This window comes from Echinops telfairi, unplaced genomic scaffold (assembly GCF_000313985.2).
Source record: "Echinops telfairi isolate 266 unplaced genomic scaffold, ASM31398v2 ScPeMD7_7468;HRSCAF=8506_0, whole genome shotgun sequence".
Taxonomy (NCBI): Eukaryota; Metazoa; Chordata; class Mammalia; order Afrosoricida; family Tenrecidae; genus Echinops; species Echinops telfairi.
Genome location: NW_022111369.1, coordinates 34,207,585 through 34,226,405, shown reverse-complemented (window position 1 = coordinate 34,226,405; position 18,821 = coordinate 34,207,585). Strand labels below are relative to the sequence as shown.

At 41.7% G+C, this 18,821-nt stretch overlaps 1 protein-coding gene across 1 annotated transcript in view; it reads left to right on the top strand.

Annotated features, from left to right (window-relative positions):
* Window positions 1-18,821, top strand: part of CDS1 (CDP-diacylglycerol synthase 1) — a 74,817-nt gene that overhangs the window by 8,579 nt on the left and 47,417 nt on the right. Inside the window, exon 2 of the mRNA XM_004703243.2 lies at window positions 15,824-15,951. Within this exon, the coding sequence (XP_004703300.1) occupies window positions 15,824-15,951 (128 nt within the window). The remainder of the gene's footprint in view (window positions 1-15,823; window positions 15,952-18,821) is intronic.

Genomic DNA, 18,821 nt, shown 5'->3' with positions numbered 1-18,821 from the left:
GTCCCTGTCAGTTATTTCCCTCTTCCGTCACACTTCTGTGGCAAACACGACAGTATCACCTGCAGGTGTAAGGAGTATTCTTCTCTTCCTTTTCCCATTTAAATGTAGGCTATGTAAATAAATAAATAAAGGCTATTAATAGAGATGCTTAGATTTGAGTGGTCTCCTTTTTTGTGGCAGCCTCCTGTGCTGTCCCCCTTTATGTCATTCCCTGTGCTCTGCTGGGGATTGGACCATTATGACCCATCGTTGGGTTTTCATTGCCTGATTTTTGGAAATAGATCACCAAGTCCTTCTTCCTACTCTTTCTTATTCTGGAAGTGCCACTGAAATCTGCTCAGCATTAGAGCTGCACACAGCCACCATTTAAGGGTGGGTGGTGGCTGTACATGAGATTCATTGGCTGAGAATTGAATCTTTCACATAGAAGGCAGGAAGTCTACCACTGAACCAGATTCTAGAACAGTGGTACTCAACCTTCCTAATGCCACGACCCTTTAATACAGTTCCTCATGTTGTGATGACACCTCCCCAACCATAAAATTATTTTCATTGCTGCTTCATAACTATAATTTTGCTACTGTTATGAATCCAGGTCACCCCTGTGACCTCCAAAGGGGTCATGACCCACAGGTTGAGAACCATTGTTCTAGACCACCATGTAGGCTGATACCCTACACATGTTGATCAATTGTTCATCCATATAACTTTCTGGAATTCAGCATTTACTAGATATGGCAACATTTTTTGAAAGCTATGTAGATAATATATGAAAGAGATGAATTTGGAGCATAGCATGGTAAGGGAAAGCATTACCTAGACCAGAGGTTCTTAACCTGTGGGTCTCGATCCCTTCGAGGGTAAAATTCATAACAGTAGCAAAATGACAGTTATGAAGTAGCCACGAAAATAATTTTATGGCTGGGGGCGGGGGGTCATCACAATATGAGGATCTGTATTAAAGGGTCACGGCATAAGGAAGGTTGAGAACCTCTGACCTAGACAGCCTTGTAGTGTCTTGTAGTGGAAGGGAAAGTTGGATTTTGAGAATGAGAAGTTTTACTTCAGGCAAGCCTGTCAATGTGAGGACTTGAGTAAAGTTGGGTAAGGGCTACAATAAGGCGCCCTGGTGGCACTGCTGTTAAAGCATTCAGCTGCCAACGGAAAGATTGGTGGTTCAAACTCACCAGCCACCCCGTGGAAGGGCTATATGGCAGTCAGATGCGATAGTCTGCTTTTGCAAACATGACAGCTGCCCCCTAGAGCTGCTTTCAGTTCACATGGGCTCCGTGACGATGGTTTGGAAGGATCACATGGAATAGTTTGAGACTGATGGAAAAGACATCACAAGAGGCAAGATTTTAAGGCTAGGGGCTCAAAATATCTGAGGACTAGAATTGTTGATGCTGCCTATTGAAGAGTTGACTCACCACATTGCAAATTGGTATGTGGTCTTGTAAGGGTCAGCATCTCCTGAGCAAGAGCCTCCTGAAACAGCTTAATTGTGCTAATGAGATGGTGGAATGCTAAAGACATGCTAATACAGAGAATAAGCGATGTGAGGGAGAGGTGAAAAATAGTTTCAAATTCTCAAAATCTGTTTTGTATTTGATTGAGATGTCTAAAGGATTATCTTGGTATTGCCACATGAATTTCACTCACATTTGTGCCAACAATCTTAAATAAATGATCACTATTTTGAGGAATTTTACCATTGGATGCCATCAGCTGCATCAAGCTATGGATGGATACTTTGCCAGGGATGTTTTGATGTAAATGATACTTTCTTTGCCATAAATAGGAAAAATGGAACGATTTAAAATAACCCTCTGAAAAATTATCTCCTAAACTTATTCATATTAATGATTTTACTTTATGTTTATTTTCTTTTTTTAAATTAAAGGATAATTTTATTGGGGGCTCTTACAGCTCTTATAACAGTCCATACATCAGTTGTATCAAGCATATTTGTACATATGTTGCCATCATTATTTTCTAAACATTTACTTTCTCTTTGGTCCTTGGTATCGGCTCCTCTTTTTGCCCTCCCCCTCCCCCCTCCCCCCTCGTGACCCCTTGATAAATTATTATTATCATTTTCATATCTTACACCGACATTGTCTCCCTTCCCTCACGGTTTCTTCCCCCCTCCTTTCCCCACCTTCCCCCTACCCTGCTGGCATTGCTCCTACAGATTCTGTGATTCTGTTCCTAACGGGTTTATCTGACCTGGACTCTGATTATTGTGAGCTCATAATTATTTTCTTATTTACATTTTTATAAAACACTGATATATTTGCACATGGATAGCATGGCTAAGTATAGGGGTTTGTGTTTTTGTTTTCCTTTAGCTACTTGTATTTGGAGATGCCTTTTTAAAAATACAGGTTAAACTCCACTCAGCATCATATTTTCAAGCTCCCTCCGTCCTGTGCCTTCTTAGGCACTGCCGGGTCGTTTCAGACCCAGTGATCCTGTGTGCAGCAGACCAGTACACTGCCCAGTCCTGTGCCATCTTCACAACAGTAGTACTTGAGACCGTTGTTGAGGGCACCATCTCAGTCCATCTCTCCGAGGGTCTTCATCCAGTCTGGAACCTGTGTCAGTACTTCGTTTTTCCTATCAGTTGGTTAATATTCCTTAGTATGTGTGCACCACATTTTGTTCCTCCATCCTCTGTTGAGGAAGAGCCTGGAGGTCATTTTCATCGTGTTCCTGCTGCTGGGTGCTGCCCAGTTGGTTCTGGCTCATAGTGACCCGATGGACAACTGATCTTTTAATGAACAAAGGTGTTTTGTTTGTTGTTTTTTTTTAACTCTTTTGAGATCTCATTTGCATGTCTTGATGCATACTGTACACAGAGCTTGAAGACATCATAGAGAAGTCACTTATGTGACCCCACTTACATAGAAAGACAAGAAAAGGCAAGTGTACAGAGACTGGTTTATTAGTAGCTAGGATTGGCTACGAGGGGGAGAGAGAGAAAGAGGAGGTTAAGAATGATGAAAAAGCACATTGATTAAAGGTAGGGTTGCACCGCTAATTAATTTAATTGGTGTCAATAAGTTGTACACCTGTCAAAAGTCGACTTGGCAAGAGTTGTGTGATCCTGAGGAAAATGGCACGGGACGTTTCTGGTCTGGAGAGTCCAACTCCATATCTGCCTGAGGTGGATTCCTTTGAGGCAGAAGTCAGATGTGGAGCCACCTCTGGTACTCTCTTCTGACACTAATGGTTCTCCCATGACACTCTCTCCTCTGCTATGCTTGATAATCCAAAGGATCAAGTCAGGCTCAGAAAACACGAAAGAACACAGTACTGTCTGCAGCAGCACTTCGCAGACATCTCTCTCTGTCTTCCTTCGCCTCCAAGCCGCAAGATCTGTTGGCCTCTACCCTGCTTAGGTTAGTGCTAAAAGCTCCTTCAGTGCTGATAAATACCCAAAGAGTGTCCCACTTTTCAGGGCAGCCTCCTGCCCAAAGGCATTCCACTTTACTTCTTCCATGGGCCAGGAAGCCTACCACTCAGTCTCATGGTCTCTGCTGCCCCCATAGCTCCTTCTTCATGGTCTCTCTGCTGCCACTTCTTATGCCTCTGTGATTAACTGCCTCCTTTGCCATGAGACAAGAAGAACTTGGATGGTGCCTGGCTGTCATCACTGGATGTTGGGATCAGTGATTCTATAGAATACTGATCAGAAGGGGTCAACGTGGAACAGAATTTCAAATTCTAATACAGTCCAGACTTTATGGAGTCTGGAAGCATAGCTGGAGGATGGATGGACACCTGCAACCATTGCCTGCGATAATCTAAGATTTAAGCTAAAAACATCCCCTGACGCTTACTTAAAATAGAACAATAGTGTAGCACAACTCGTAAAAAAAAATCTGTCTTGAGCATCATATTCTTTCAAAAGCAATCTATATGTGATCAAATTGATAACAGTAACACACATGAAAGATCAACTCGGAACATTAGTGGACAGGGAGTTGATGTTACTGAAGGAGGAACAGCTCACAGAGGAGGAGGGAGAGCACCGTTGCGTAACTCAAAGAATGGAACTAGTGCCACTATAGTGCATGTGTAGAAATGGCTACGCGGACGTGTATTTTGCTGTGTCTATTCTCAAGAGCCAGAAAGCTAATACAATTTAGGGGGAAAAAATCAGGTTGTACTTCAATATAAAGAAAATGGGTCATTTTAAGGCCTGTTTCCTGAGGCTTGGTTTGGTTCTATACATTCAGCAAGTGCTTGCCGGGTGCCTGTTCAATTTGAGGCGCTGCCCTATTTTTGTGGCTTTTTGTACTCTTTGTATTGTTGAGGAAAGAGAGGGAGCCAGGATTTGTTTGTTACACAACAGCCTGCATTGTGGGAACTCTGATACACATGGGTCACTATAAATTAGCGTCGACTCCATGGAAACTGGTTTTGTGTTTTTGGTATCCATGTAAAGTAATTTACAGTTTGCAAAACATTTGCGAATATGTACTTCCAATTTGGCTTTTTAAATAATTATGTAGACGGAGGTAACCACAGTTTACCACTGAGAAAATAATATTTGAAAACCTCAACACTTAGCTTAGGATCACAAGTTATTAGAGCTGGTATTGGCCCAAAATTTTAATGACAAAAAAATAACAAAAACAATGTAAAGGGGTCCTAAATTTATGAAACTGATTAAAGCATTAACTGGTAATTTTTAAGGAGTTTTTTTTTAACCCTGTTGCTACTTGGCCTGAATCTGTGAAACAGTACTAGAGAGGAAACGTATAGCTGAAATCCTGTAATTCTGTGAGTTCAGTATTTTGGTTTGATTTTATACATTCAGTAAGTGCTTGTTGGTTGCTTATTCTAATCAAGTCTCTGACCTGGTTTTTTGTGGCTCTTTGTGTTCTTTGTACTTTTGAGGAAAGAAAGAAAATATTTCTGTTATTTCCTCACTTGCCTTATGATTGATTAGGAAAACAAATGATTAGCTTTTCTTTTACTTTATAGCTGTGTACAAGGAACCTGATTGCATAGCGATTGGCTGCTAAGCAAAAGGTTGGCAGCTCAGCCTGGCCAGTGGGTCTGTGGGAGAAAAGAACAGGAGATTACCCTGCAAAGAGGACAGCTAGGAAACTCAGTAGGTCAATTCAGCTCTGCCCTGTGGGGTTACTCTGAATTGATATCAGCTGGGGAGCAAACAATCACAGCTGTTTGCACTTTGATTCATTTAGGTGAGAAACTGCTTAATGAGAATGACATCACATTTTGAAGTGACTAATTTCAATAATGACCTATTGGTTGTGTTGATCATTCCTGAGTTATACCAAGCTTAGTTACCTTTTTAAAAGTAACTAAGCTTTACCCACGTCCTTATCCAGAAAGAGAGGTCAAACCTATTGTTCACATCATGTCATTGAATGTTTGTTTGTTTAAGGTTTTGTGAGACTACTGAGATTTTAACCTTTCTTTTACATATAAATGAGGACACGCAGGAAAAGGAGAAATAAGAGTCTAGTCCCTTGGTATCAGCGCCTCAAGTAGAAAGAAAATGTTTTTAAAAGGATGATGGCAACATATGTACAAATGTGCTTAACACAATGGATATATGGATTGTTATAAGAACTGTAAGAACCCCCAATAAAATTGATTTAAAAAGAGACAGAGAGTTTAGTCCCAGCTGGAGGCACTTTATAACGCTGATAATTTCAGTTTTGTTTTTTTTGTTTGCAAACTTGCCATGGTGGCATAGTGGTTATGTGTTGGGCTGCAAATTGCAAGGTGAGCAGTTCGAAACTGAGGCTTTCTACTTCCATAGAGAGTTTGCGTCTCGGAAACCCACAAGGATAGTGGGTTTCTGACATGTAGGGTCGCTATGAATTAGTATGGCCTTGATGAGAGTGAGTTTGGTTTTCGGCGCTTGATGGCTTTCCTGACTCTTGGCTTTGGCTGCAGTTCCCTTCATTTTTGGGGTCCAGAGACAGCTATCTCGCATCTTTATGGAAGGCTGGTGAAGCCAATCTGACTCCTTCATCTGGCTGGTCTGGTTCAAATGAGACCAAAACGGAGACCGTTTAATTTGGGCTCCCTGCCGCCTAACCAAGCAGACCATTTTTTAAAAAGGACACAGCATTGTGGGGTAGTAATTATTTTGTTTCTTGCGCACTTACTGTTTGCATTTAAAACGCACCAGGGTTGATGCTTTGCACAGACTAATGAGATGTGATTCATGTAGGGTTTAACTTAGGAAGGTGCCCTTAGAACTCGGTGTGTGGTAGACAGCCCTACCTACTGAAATGAAACAAAAGGATACAAGGAATACATAGGTATGTGTCAGCCAGTCTCCTGACTGGCCTGTCTTCTGAGAGGTAGCTACAGCTTGAATTTTATATTGACCATTTTTGTCCTCTCTTGATAGGCTGATATGTGTGCTCTTATCCTTCAACATTGTATTGTTGGTATTTTTTTTTCTTAGATTTTTGCATTACGTTTTAATGATAGAAAAGTTCAAGGCTAGTAAAGTAATTATCGGAACAACCGCCACTTAACAATCATAGGGCTTTTGCTACATTTACTCAATCTTTATATCACTGTATAGACAAATATATTGTTGGTGAACCATGTGAAAATAAGTTGCAAACACAATAGCCTTCCAGTGCACCTATTGAGGTAGACATTGTACACAATCCCCATACTTTTATTGTGAGTAAAAAACTCATCACAGCTTTTCTTATCTACAGATGCAATCCCTATTTAAATTTCCCCTAAAATGCCAAGATCCAGTCCAAGCTAACATACTGCAAAACACCCAGGGATGCGCCTAATTATTCTAGCGCATGCACTTGTTTTTCCACTGAAGAACTGCAAGCATTATTTCGTTCTGTCTTGAGAAAATACCGGTGGCAGGCTTAGCACTGATAAAGAGCTTAGGTAAAATGCAAATTTGGTGTTTTCTTTTCTTTTTTAAAATCATTTTATTGGGGGATCTTGCAGCTCTTATAACATCAATATTCCACACATCAATTGTATCAAGCATATTTGTACATATGTTGCCATCATTATTTTCTAAACATTTACATTCTGTCTGAGCCCTTGGATCAGCTCAGACCTACTTTCTAGTATTTTGGTTTTTTTCTCCAAAATGCAAATTTGTGATGACAGTACTTTTCATTTGAATGAGACCCCTCAATATTCCAAATTCTCTTGTATTATCTCATGAAATTTTCTTATTTTTTTATTGTGTGCGCGGTGAAAGTTTACGTAGCAAATTACTTTTCCACTCAGTCATCCAGACACAAGTTGTTCTGAGACGTTGGTTTCAGCCTCTGCTGTGTATCAGCCCTTTCCCTGTTGCCACCCTGGGTTCCTCATTTCCCTTCATCTCATTTCCTTGCCCCTCCCTGCCTTTCCATTTTTCTTTTTGGCAAATGCTGGCCTTTTGGGCTCATAAAATTGATCATTCTCTGGAGTACATTCCCCAGAGATGTTTGTGTTTATGTTACAGGCCAGCGTGTTGCTCAGCGGAGCTATGGCCTCAGGGAATGGGCTCTGTCCCCTGTTTGAAGGTAGAAGGGTGGGTAGGGCAGAGGTCTTAGGGTTCTTCCAGGCTCAGACCAGTAAGTCTGATTTCTTTTAAGAATTTGAATTTTGTCTTATATTTTAAACCAATTCTAACTGGGACCCTCTAACTTGTCAGAGAAGTTGATAATTTTGTTGTTGTTGTTGTTAGGTACCATTGAGTCGGTTCCAACTGATAGCCACCTAATGCACAACAGAAGGAAACACCGCTGGGCCTGTGCCACAGCGTAAATCCATCTCCTTGAGGACCTTCCTCTTTTTCACTGCCCCTCTACTTTCCCAAACATGATGTCCTTCTCCAGGGACTGGTCTCTCCTGACAACATGTCCAAAGTACGTAGGACAAAGCCTTGCAAATCCTTGCCTCTGAGGAGCGCTCTGGCCGTACTTCTTCTAAAGACAGATAGATCAGTTTGTCCTGTTAGCAGCCCATGGTACTTTTCAGTATTTTCCTTCAGCACAATTCAAATCCATTGATTCTTCTTTGGTCTTCCCTATTTAGTGTCCACCTTTCATATGCGTATGAGCCAATCAAAAATACCATGCTTGAGAATAATAGCTGGGCACCAGCTAGTTCGTCTGGCTTCCGACTAGAGGATAATTCAGGAAAGTATCTTCATCTCAAGATCAGCTAATTAAGCAATCTTAATTCTATCTTCCACTTGAATTCTTGCAGAGTTAGAGTTAGAAACCAAAAGAGAAGAACATGCTCAGCACATCTTAACCTGAAGGAAAACATGCAAACTTCAAGTTGCAATATTGAAAGATTCCATAGGCAAAACATTGAGTGATGCAGGAAGCATCAAAAGAAGATGGAAAGAGTCCACAGAATCAGTCTACCAAAAAGAAGGAGTTGACATTCAAGCACTTCAAGAGGTTGCATATGAGTTATGAAAGAAGAAGGCCAAGCTAAACTGAAGGAGTTAGCCAAGAACAAAGTTTAGGGCATTCATCAGCTACCAATTAGAACATTTCAACCAGCTGATGAAGCACTTACACGTACGTCCAAGCCAACAAATTGGGAAGACAACTACTTGGCCAACAGACTAGAAGAGATCTTTATTTGTACCCATTCCAAAGAAAAGCGATCCAATAGGATGTGCAAATGGTAGAATAGTATCATTGCTACCACATGCAAGTAAAATGTTGCTGAGCAGAACCCAACAAGGACTGCAGCAGTCCATTGGCAGGCCAGAGGTTCAGGCCCGATTCAGAAGAGGATGTGGAATAAAAGCTATCACTGCTAATGTAAGACGGATCTTGATGAAAAGCTGTGAATACCAGAACGAGACATTTACTTGTGTTTTATTTACTGTGCAAAGGCATTTGAGTGTCAGTAACAAACTATGGATACCCTTGAAAAGAAGGAGAACTCTGGAAGACTGCATTGTGCTTCCTCGGAACTTGTACATGTATCAAGGGGCAGTTATGCAAGTGAAACAAGGGGTTATTACATGGTATGAAATCAAGAAAGGATTGTGTCCCTCACCACAGTTGTTCAATCTGTATGCTGAGCAGTTCACCAGAGGAACTGGAATATATGAAGAAAAATGTGGCAGCAAGTTTGGAGGAAGGCTTATTAACAACCTAAGATATGCAGATGACAGCCTTGCTTGCTGAAAGTGAGGAAACTTGAGGCACTTGCTGATGAAGATAAGGATTGCAGCCTTCAGTGTGGATTATGACTCAGTATAGAGAAAACCAAGATCTTCACAACTGGACCAATAGGTAACATCACGATAGACCGAGAAAAGTTTGGAGTTGTCATGGATATTTTCTTGCTAGGATCCATAATCTATGCTCATGGAAGCAGCAGTGAAGAGATCAAATGACACATTGCATGGGGTGTCTGCTGCCCAAGACCTCTTTAAAGTGCTGAAAAGCAAGGATGCTATCTGAGGACTAAGGGTTCAACTTAACACGTCTCCAATGGGAGAAAGATGTGGTGGTCTACTTCCATAAAGATTGCAACCTTGCAAACCCTGGAGGGCAGTTTTACTCTGTGCTGTAGGGTCGAAGTAACTTGGAATCACTTGACAGCAGTGGGTTATGTGAGTTAACACATGTTCAAAATAGCATGGTGATTGTGATCGGTTCCCCCTTATGTATGGATTGTGATAAGAGTTGTATGAACCCCTAATAAAATGATTAGGAAAAAAAAGAATAGCATGGTGAAGTGCTGGCAGTGGGATCCAGCCCCACAGTCGAGTGGGTCCTTAGGAGCGGCCTGTGCACCTAAAGAAAATAAGGCAGATAGACAAGCAAGGCACAGGGGCTCATCTCCTATGTTGGAATAAAAGTAAGAGAGTGAGTTTATTTAACAGCAAATTTACATAGTAGTGAGGCATGCAAGCCTCCAGCAGGCACATACACGATGTTCTCTAGCTCACTAGGGAAACATTCTATCATAGAAATCAAAAGCCATCAAAGGGAGTCGACTGCACCTTGAGTGGGAAGAACAAAGAATACAATTGCTTTTAAAGGCAAGTATTCTCCAAAACTGTTGAGAGAAAACAAACTCACTAACTTCCAGTAACTAACTAAATAAAGGTAAGTATTCTCCAGCCGTGTAGTGAGCAGCCAGGTGCTTGTAGGAGACATCTTTGTAGTAGCCTTTTTTGATGGAGGACTTTTGCAGGGACATCTTCCCTTCTGGAGAATGTGTATTTGACATTCTATCTAGGAACTGTGGTGATCTTGCCCTAACTCTAGAGCTGGTCTTCCAAGCCCCGTGGTTATGAGTGTAGAGATTAGGCTGCATACACTTTACACTCCCGCATACACTCCCTTCCAGGTCTTCCGTTTTCCACACTGGGCCATCCAACAACCAGTCCTTCAGTGGGAGCTAGAACAAGGGCAGAAGAGAAACGTTGAGAGAAAGCATTCTTTTTGCTTTTTCAGTCAAAATAAAAAAATAGGAGGAGGCTTTCCCAGGCATAAGGAATAAGAATCAGAGGGTTGTATGATAGGGATCCGTCTGAAGCCAGTTCCCAACATTTGATGATTGACTCTGTTCTCACTTTCCCGCTTCTCCATCTTTATCCCCAGCTGCCCCATGCTCTCTCTATTATTCTAACTGCCCGAGCCTGGGACATGGCTCATAAGTTAAAGGGACCCTGCCCTTCATAGTGCCAAATAGGCAGACACTAGCCATACAATTGGGAGTCCTCTTATTGCTGACAGTAAGGGTCAGTTCAGTTCCCTACTAGTTCTTGTGAATGCTTGCCACAAACTTGAGCTGCACCTGGATGACACTGTGACTTTCTGGCCTGTAGGCTCCCATTGTGCCTGGTGGTTCCATGATTCTCTGACTCACAGAACTTACAGGGAGAGTATACCATTCTACAGATTTATGATTGCTCAAATGGACACAAACGATGAGGCACTATGGAAGTTTCATGTTCCAAGTTACCCACCACCCTCCCCGAGAACAGATGTTCTTGCCCGCCATGAAGCTCTCAAAATCTTCCTGGTCTTTGAATGGGCAGTCCTTGAGAGGCTGAACCATGCTTCTTGAGTTAAAATTGCCCTGGTGGTGTAGTGTGTTACAGATTGGATTGCTAATAGCAAGACCAGCAGTTCAAACCCACCAGTTGCTCCGAGGAAGAAAGTTGAGATGTTCTACACCCAGAAAGATTTATGACCTCAGAAACCCAAAGGGAGTGATGTACTTGGTCCTACAGGTTGTTACGAAGTTGGAATTGAATCAGTGCCAGTGGAGTATTTTGGGGGGTGCACGGGGAGACTTGTTGATATTAGTCTCCCAGGTTGAGTCTTTTTTAAGGCACAAGGTTAGAGCTGATCAATGGTTTCTATCTGTTGACTACAATGTTATAAAGCCATCTGAACTTCAGAATTATTATTGCCGAGGTGTTACATTAATTCCCTTCCCCTCAGCTCATTCACAAGGGGATTGATGGAAGCAGTTCTTTTCTTCACTGGATGAAGAGAAGTGATCTACAGCTACGTGGAAATCATAGGAGAGAAAGAAAATTCTGAGAAGGTGGAAACCAGGGACACAGCCCAATGCCCTTCAAGTTAGAGCATTTCCGCTTAAAGATTTTTTGTTTAAGGCCTCTTCACTGTAGACACATAGCTGTGTGTCACTTGAGCACTTCCTTTCGCTTGACTAGAATTTTAATGTCTGACTGAAGTGTTCTGTAGATTAGGCATTTGGTTGCTAATTGCAAGATTGGCAGTTCAAACCCACCAGCTGCTCCACAGGAGAAAGATGAGACTGTCTGCTCCCGTCAAGGTTTTCAGTCTTGGAAACCTTACCTGGGGTTACTATGCGTCTGAATGGGCTTGATGGCAGTGGGTTTGGTTCTTTGATTTGTACTGGGGTACAGGAATCAGTGTGTCCTTCAAGGACCCCGAATGGAGAAGCCAAGCCTGCTTTTCTGACTCAGTTTTCTTTGAACCAGCCATAAAAGGGTGAAAAGGATTTATTTATTGAATCCTTCATTGAATTCCAAATATTGCTGATCTTTAGAGAGTTTCCCTTTGGAGCCATCCTTTTAAATGACCTGGATCCTATCACCTGGTCCTTTTGCCCCTTTCCTATCCTTCTGGCCCATCTCAGTCCTCTTTTCCTTGGCCACTTTTTGCAAAAAGTGCACTCTTTGTAGTGTAAACTCTTACCATGTTGTCCTGCATAACTGAAAGGATGGAGGTTGAAGTCCATACAGAGGCAATTTGAAGAAAGGCTTGACTTAACTACTTAAAAAAAAAAGCCATTATAAACCCTGTAGAGCACAGGTCTACTCTGATACATGTGATATGGGTATGCCACAAATTGGAGTTGACTCAGCAGGAATGGGTTAACTGACACACGATTCAAGAGTCACTGTGATAGGGGCTCTTTCTGTGCCACCAGGCTGTCTAAATGCAGCTGAGACTGATTGCCAATGGCCATGTTGTTGTTGTTGTTGTTAGGTGCCATCGAGTTGGTTCCCTCCCATAGTGACTGTATAGACAACAGAATAAGACACGGCCCTGTCCTGCACCGTCCTCACAGTGGATCTCATGCTTGAGCCCATTGCTGCAGCCACTGGGTCAGTCCATCTCTTTGAGGGCCTTCCTCTTTTCACTGCCCCTGGACTTTGCCAAAAATGATGTCCTCCAGGGATTGGTCTCTTTTGACAACACGCCCAAAGTATGTAAATGTCCACACATGTCCAAAGCATGTTCACCACGGTTGGTTAGGAGATGCCATTGCTCTTACTCTGTCAACCTGTGAGACATGCATGACTTATCTGTAGAAGTCATTCCACCTCATATTCTCTGCTTAGCTCAACCTTACTGTACTTAATTTTACATTCTTTTGTTGAAGTATAATCGATGGACATTCAAACAAGCATGCTAGCAAGGTATACGGAGACATAGGCAGATTTCCCTGAAACCATCCGCACAATCAAGATAATGACCTCTTCATCGCCTCTAGAAGGTTGTTCCTACTCTTGGAAGTCTCTACATGTCTTTGGCACCAGTCTTCTTCTGGATCTAGGAGGGCCCTGGGTCGAGAAACGTGCTTTGCTGCCTACTCTTGGTGGTGCCTCTTTCTTGGTGGTAGTGGATCCTTCCTTCTCTGCTTGTCTCTCTCTCCTTTTATCTCTTGTAAGATGAATGGTGTTGCAACCCCCACTCTAGGGAAATTGCCCCCCCCACATCTCATCAGAGCTGTGATGAGGTGTCTCATCAGAGCTGTGATGAGATGAAGGGTGTAGTTTCCCACACTTAATCCTCATACAATGGATTAGCTGCTCCTAACAGATCAGACCGGGTATGGGGGGCTGGGGGTGAGGGTGGGATGGTGGTCATTACATTACTGCCATATTAGATCATTGCCTAACTACCAAACCATTGAGAAACATGGCCTAGCTACGTTGCCACATATTGTGGAGAGATGCAATTGCACCCATGACAGGGCTTTTAATTTCTCACTGAGGAACCCGAATCCCACAATTCCTTGGATTCAGGGAGCTGCCTTTTTGAGCTTGGCTAGTTAGCAGTTGAGATGGAATTAGAACTGGTACTCTTGATTCCCAGGCTCCAGCTCTTTCTCTGACACGGCGTCATATTGCTCTGTGCACTTCTTTTCCTCACCATCTCCCACTGCCACCTAAGCACTCTCCTCAACACTCTGGGTTATTGAAAGAGTGGTAGGAGTGACATTGAAAGAGAGTGGTAGGAAAAGGAAGTTAAAGGCTGTGTGTTCTATCACCCTATCTGTCTAAGGCTGCCTGGTCATGCCAGACTGGTGGCACATGCCCTGGCATTTCCTGCAGGGTGATCTGCGTGGTCATTTATTAGTCAGCTACTCTCTCTAAGTTGCTTTGGCATCCACTGCCTCTTGTGACACAGAAGGGCTCTGGTATGTCTGCTTCCTTTGCAGTCTTTGGTCAAGTGACATTTAATGCACAATTGTTTACTTAAAAAAAAGTTTAAATTAGTACATGGCAGGCTTTTACTGCTTGATGAAGATGTAAAATACTTCCTAAAGCTTCACAATTTTACTTGGTGAGCTACTTAATAAGGAATGGGAAGGATCCATAATAATAATCACTGTGCCTTTACTAAGCCCCTGGCATGATGTTCGATGTTTCATTTTGTGGATGAAGAAACAACTGAAAAGGGGTAATCAAAGTTGCTAAAATTTGAATTGCCCAGTGAGTTATAAATTGGGCTACTAACCAAAAGGTCAGCCTTTCGAACCCCCAGGCCACACTGAGGGAGAACAATGAGGCTTTCTGATCCTGTGAAAGTTTATGGCCTCAGAAACCCTGTAAGGGCTGTATAAGTCAGAATGGGATCGATGGCAGTGAGTTTGTTATGGAGTTTGGATTCAGATCACCAAAGTTTATGAATACTCAAGTATTTTCATCCTAATAGGAGCCCTGGTGGCATAGTGGTTACACTTGCTAGTTGCAAGGTCAGCAGTTCAAAACCATGAGCTGCTCTGCCAGACAAAGATGGTGTTTTCTACTCCCATAAAGTTACAGTCTCAGAAACTCACAAGGCCAGTTCTACTCTGTCCTATAGGGTTACTTGCTATGAGTTGGGATCGACTGGACAGCAGTGAATGCCATTCATACGATCATTTCTGGTCCAACTGGCTCAATAGTCCATCTGTTTCTTTTCACCTCCTGTGAATAATCTCTCCTTTTACCTCAATTTACTTCTGCAGGTACCAGTCTCTCTGTGTCAAGCTTTCTCTCAAGGCACGTGCTATGGAAGGTTGCCAGGGGGGAGAGCAGTAGGAAAGTAGAATGGAGAACAAACAGCCTCAGACAGTAGCTTTTCATGTCTCTCTTCTTATAATTCCCTTAGCCCTCTTATTCCCATATCTCCTACAGTGACCCTGTCTGAAAACCCAGAGCTGCTCAGCTTTCTCCTTGCCCAACCTCTGCCCCCTCCCGTTGCTCACCGCCCTCCATGTACACAATCCTTATACGCACACACTAGGAAGTCCATTTGGGCCTTTGTTAACTTAAAAAAAATTTTTTTTTTACCATCTAAATCTAACAAATGCTTTTGCTCATAGTTTGCTTTAACAGCAAAATAGAGGAAGTCCCCGAGTTTTCCAGTTAGAGTGTTCCACTGCTGTCTGAAAGGTTGGAAGTCCAAGTCTACGCTGAGGTAGCTCGGAAGAAAGGGCTGGTTATGTCCTCCCTGACAACCAGCCATGGAAATCCCTGTGGCACACACGTCTGTTCTAACGCCGCATGCCCTGGCTGTGAGTTGACTCGATAGCAACTGGTTAAAAAGCGAGAGGATCATGTCTACGTTGTGGATTTATAAAGAATGATGGGAGTTAAGTTGCTTACAAACATGTAACATACTTGCCACTGTGAGACCTTCTTGTTGTCGTCAATGCTTTGATTGTAATCAAAGGGGGGACAAAGACTGAACAGTTGGTAGACGCCTCATGGAATCTACACCCACTTAAGTAACAAAACAATGAATAATTGATTCTTAGCTTGTGGTGTTTATAATTTAGAAAATATAAGAGTTTCTTTTATATTTTTTTGTCTAAATCAGCTGTTTATATTAATAGATCTTAGCAAAGATAGTCATACTTTCCAAACAAGGAAATACAACTGGGCTGTGATACTGGAGATAAGTTAAGAGTTGTTTCTTTGTTTCCGCTTATGTAACTGTGGTTGACACAAGTAACAACAAATAAGAGCTCTGGCAAGCTGGGGCTTTTCCTTTTCCTTCCTATTTTGCAAAGTGATTTTTAAATTTTCTTTGAATTTTAGGAAACAGATATTGATGACAGATATGGAGATTTGGATTCCAGAACAGATTCTGATCTCCCAGAAATCCCACCAGCCTCAGATAGAACCCCTGAGATCCTAAAGAAAGCCCTGTCTGGTTTATCCTCAAGGTATGTTTGCGTCAAGAACATAGTCGGGTGACAAGATGAGCTATGACGTTACCTTCCTTCATGTGATGAATTTGAATTTTTGTAGATGGCAGAGCTCAGACAGAGAAGATAGATACTTTTTCAGGACCTCATTTTTATGGGACACTATACCAAGTACTTTCTTTCATGTAATCCTTATGACCTTGTGAAGTGTGAAGCTTGTCTGATCCTGCTCTGTCAGACTCTGAAGCCAGAGAGTCATTTACCACGTCAGGTTGTCTTTTCTGATATTGGAACATCTAATAAAGCAAATTTTATATCAACATATGAATCTGTCAATATATCAGCTCATATCAATATCAATATATCCCTGTCTTTCATATGGGAAACTGATGTGTTTAATTTTTTCCGTTAAACTCCATAAGCTTTTCCCATTTCATATGTTACCATCTGTATTTGAGCTATATTTTTAAATGGATTAGATGGATTAAATATTTTTAAATGATTAAAACTACCTAATTTCACTTTTCCCCAAACCATATACTCTTAACATTGTAGAGAGCCAGAAAAGTCTTCAGCCATCTGTCAAGTTGTATGTCCCAGTCCATTTCTTTCTGATTAGTCTGTGGGTCATCAGTTGATGAATTATAACTCAACCCCTCAATGAAGTTGTTCTACTCTGCCTGAGTCTACTTTAGTGGTTCTCATTCAGGGGGTGATTCCTTATCTCCTACCCTCAAAGGGGGATATTTGGCCAACTCTGAAGACTTTGAGAAGCCCTGGTGATGGAGCGATCATGAGCTGGGCTACTCACGTCAAGGTCTCCAGTTCAAATCCACCAGCTACACAGTAGGAGAACGATGGGGCTTTCTACTCCCTTAAGGAGTTTCAGTTTTGGAAACCCGCAGGGCCAGTTCTTCCCTGTCCTCGTGGACTACATGGCAGTGAGTTGAGTTGGAGACTCTTTAGGTTGTCATACAAGATGCGGGAGCTACTGGCATCTCGTGGGTAGAGGCCAAAGTGCCATGGAACATCAGCCAACAGCCCCGAGCTGTTCAAAAGGGTGTAACTAGAGTTAAAAAGCGACAAAACCTTTTGCCATAGAGTCAATTATACCTCAAGGTGACTCCATGCAGTTTAAAAATAGAACTATTCCATTCCTTAGAGTTTCTAGTGGCAATAATCTTAGGGAAGATCTCCAGGCCTTTCTGTGGTTTCACTGTGGCTTAGACCTGCACTGCCCAGCTGTGGTTAGTAGTCAAGTATAGATTGTTTGCATCACCTGGGTAACTAGAAACCCTGGCAGCATCCAAGCATAGCCTTGCGGGTGCTTATGTTCTATGATGGTATTGTCCTTCTTTATGAGAACTTTTGAGCTTCCTGTACAAGTTCCTTCAAAGGCTGGTAGGTAGACTTCCCTAAAACTCCTATTCTCTACCATGTAAGTTCTTATTTATTCTTGAGAAGTGCCCTTGCACCATAAGTTTGGCATGCAAATTTAGGTGAACTTGCTTACTAACACGGGTTCTTAATGACTTCTGATGCTTATGCCTCTAGGACAATCATTTTTAAACATTCTTCTCAATATTATAAACAAAACGAAAAAGAGTTAATAGTTAATGTAACAATAAAACATTGTGCACTGTATAACTGATTGAACGATAAGTGTGTAACCACTAAAGATAATTACTTTTTTGGAGTAAATGATTAATTTTACCCATAAAGTGTGGGGGCGGGGGCATACCTAAGTTCTAGACCATTCGGGTCTTGTTTCATTAGGAGTGGAATTCTCTATCAGTTCTGATTTCCTTTATTCAAAATATAAACCAGGTGGTGGCATAGAGCTTTGGTGGGATGATTTGGACTACAAATTAAGGCTTTCTCTAATGTGACCATTGTAGCATGGAAAAGGTAGTTGAGAATTTTAAATTCTGAGCCAGAATTCTCCTTGGGTTTTATAAAACAGGAAAACCCATTTATACGGTTTTGAATTCAGTGCCTCTCCTTTGCACATTGATTTTAGGATACTGTATCATGAATAATATAAATCAGTCCTACTTACATGATCCTTCCCCCCTCACATGTTTGAGATGAACTTGTTTGTCACTAAAGACTCCAAGTCCATTTCAGTTTTATTTTTCCTCCTCTTTTTTTTCTTTTTAGCCACTCAGACTAATATTTAAGTCCAAAGTGGGTAAGGAATCTAGAGGAATTTTTGTTATTTTTAAATTTAGGAGGTGTTATTATTTTGTTTCCTTTTGGTTTTTATAAAAGGTTGCTGTATATAGTTACACAGTTCATCTCATCAAATGAAATCAGCAACAATATCCCATTAGCCCTCCACCACATAAATATGGTTCCCTTTCTTCCCTGCCCCTTCCTCCCTCCCTCCTCAAGTTCCTATCCCTCCCACTTCTTTGTTCCCACACTGTCTCTGGCTTCCTCATAGTCATCAAAGTCTTAATTTTTTTACATGCCTCACTTTGCATTAGATATTCATGGGGGATTTAAGACAGCTATCAAAATTAAGAGTCAAGATAAAGCCTTAATCTTATTGGGGAAAGGAACTTTTTCTGGAAGGGAAAACAATTATTTAATGAAAGAAAACCAGATAAATGCTGTTCCTTAAAGGCCCGGGTGTGTTTTTTGCTTTTTAAATATTTTATTGTGAATTCGGCAATGATCTATAGAGCAGATCCGTTGTACATCCAACACATTTTCTTTCAAGTCCCCCATTGTAGTCCCTCAACGTATCATCACTTAGCTCACTTCCTCCCCGTTTCCATTCTTCCCCCTTTCTTAACCCTCTGAATGTCATCCTTGGGTAAATGCTGCCCTTTTGATCTTTTTTTATCTTTTTTCATTTGACTACTTTCTTCTTTTTAAAAAAA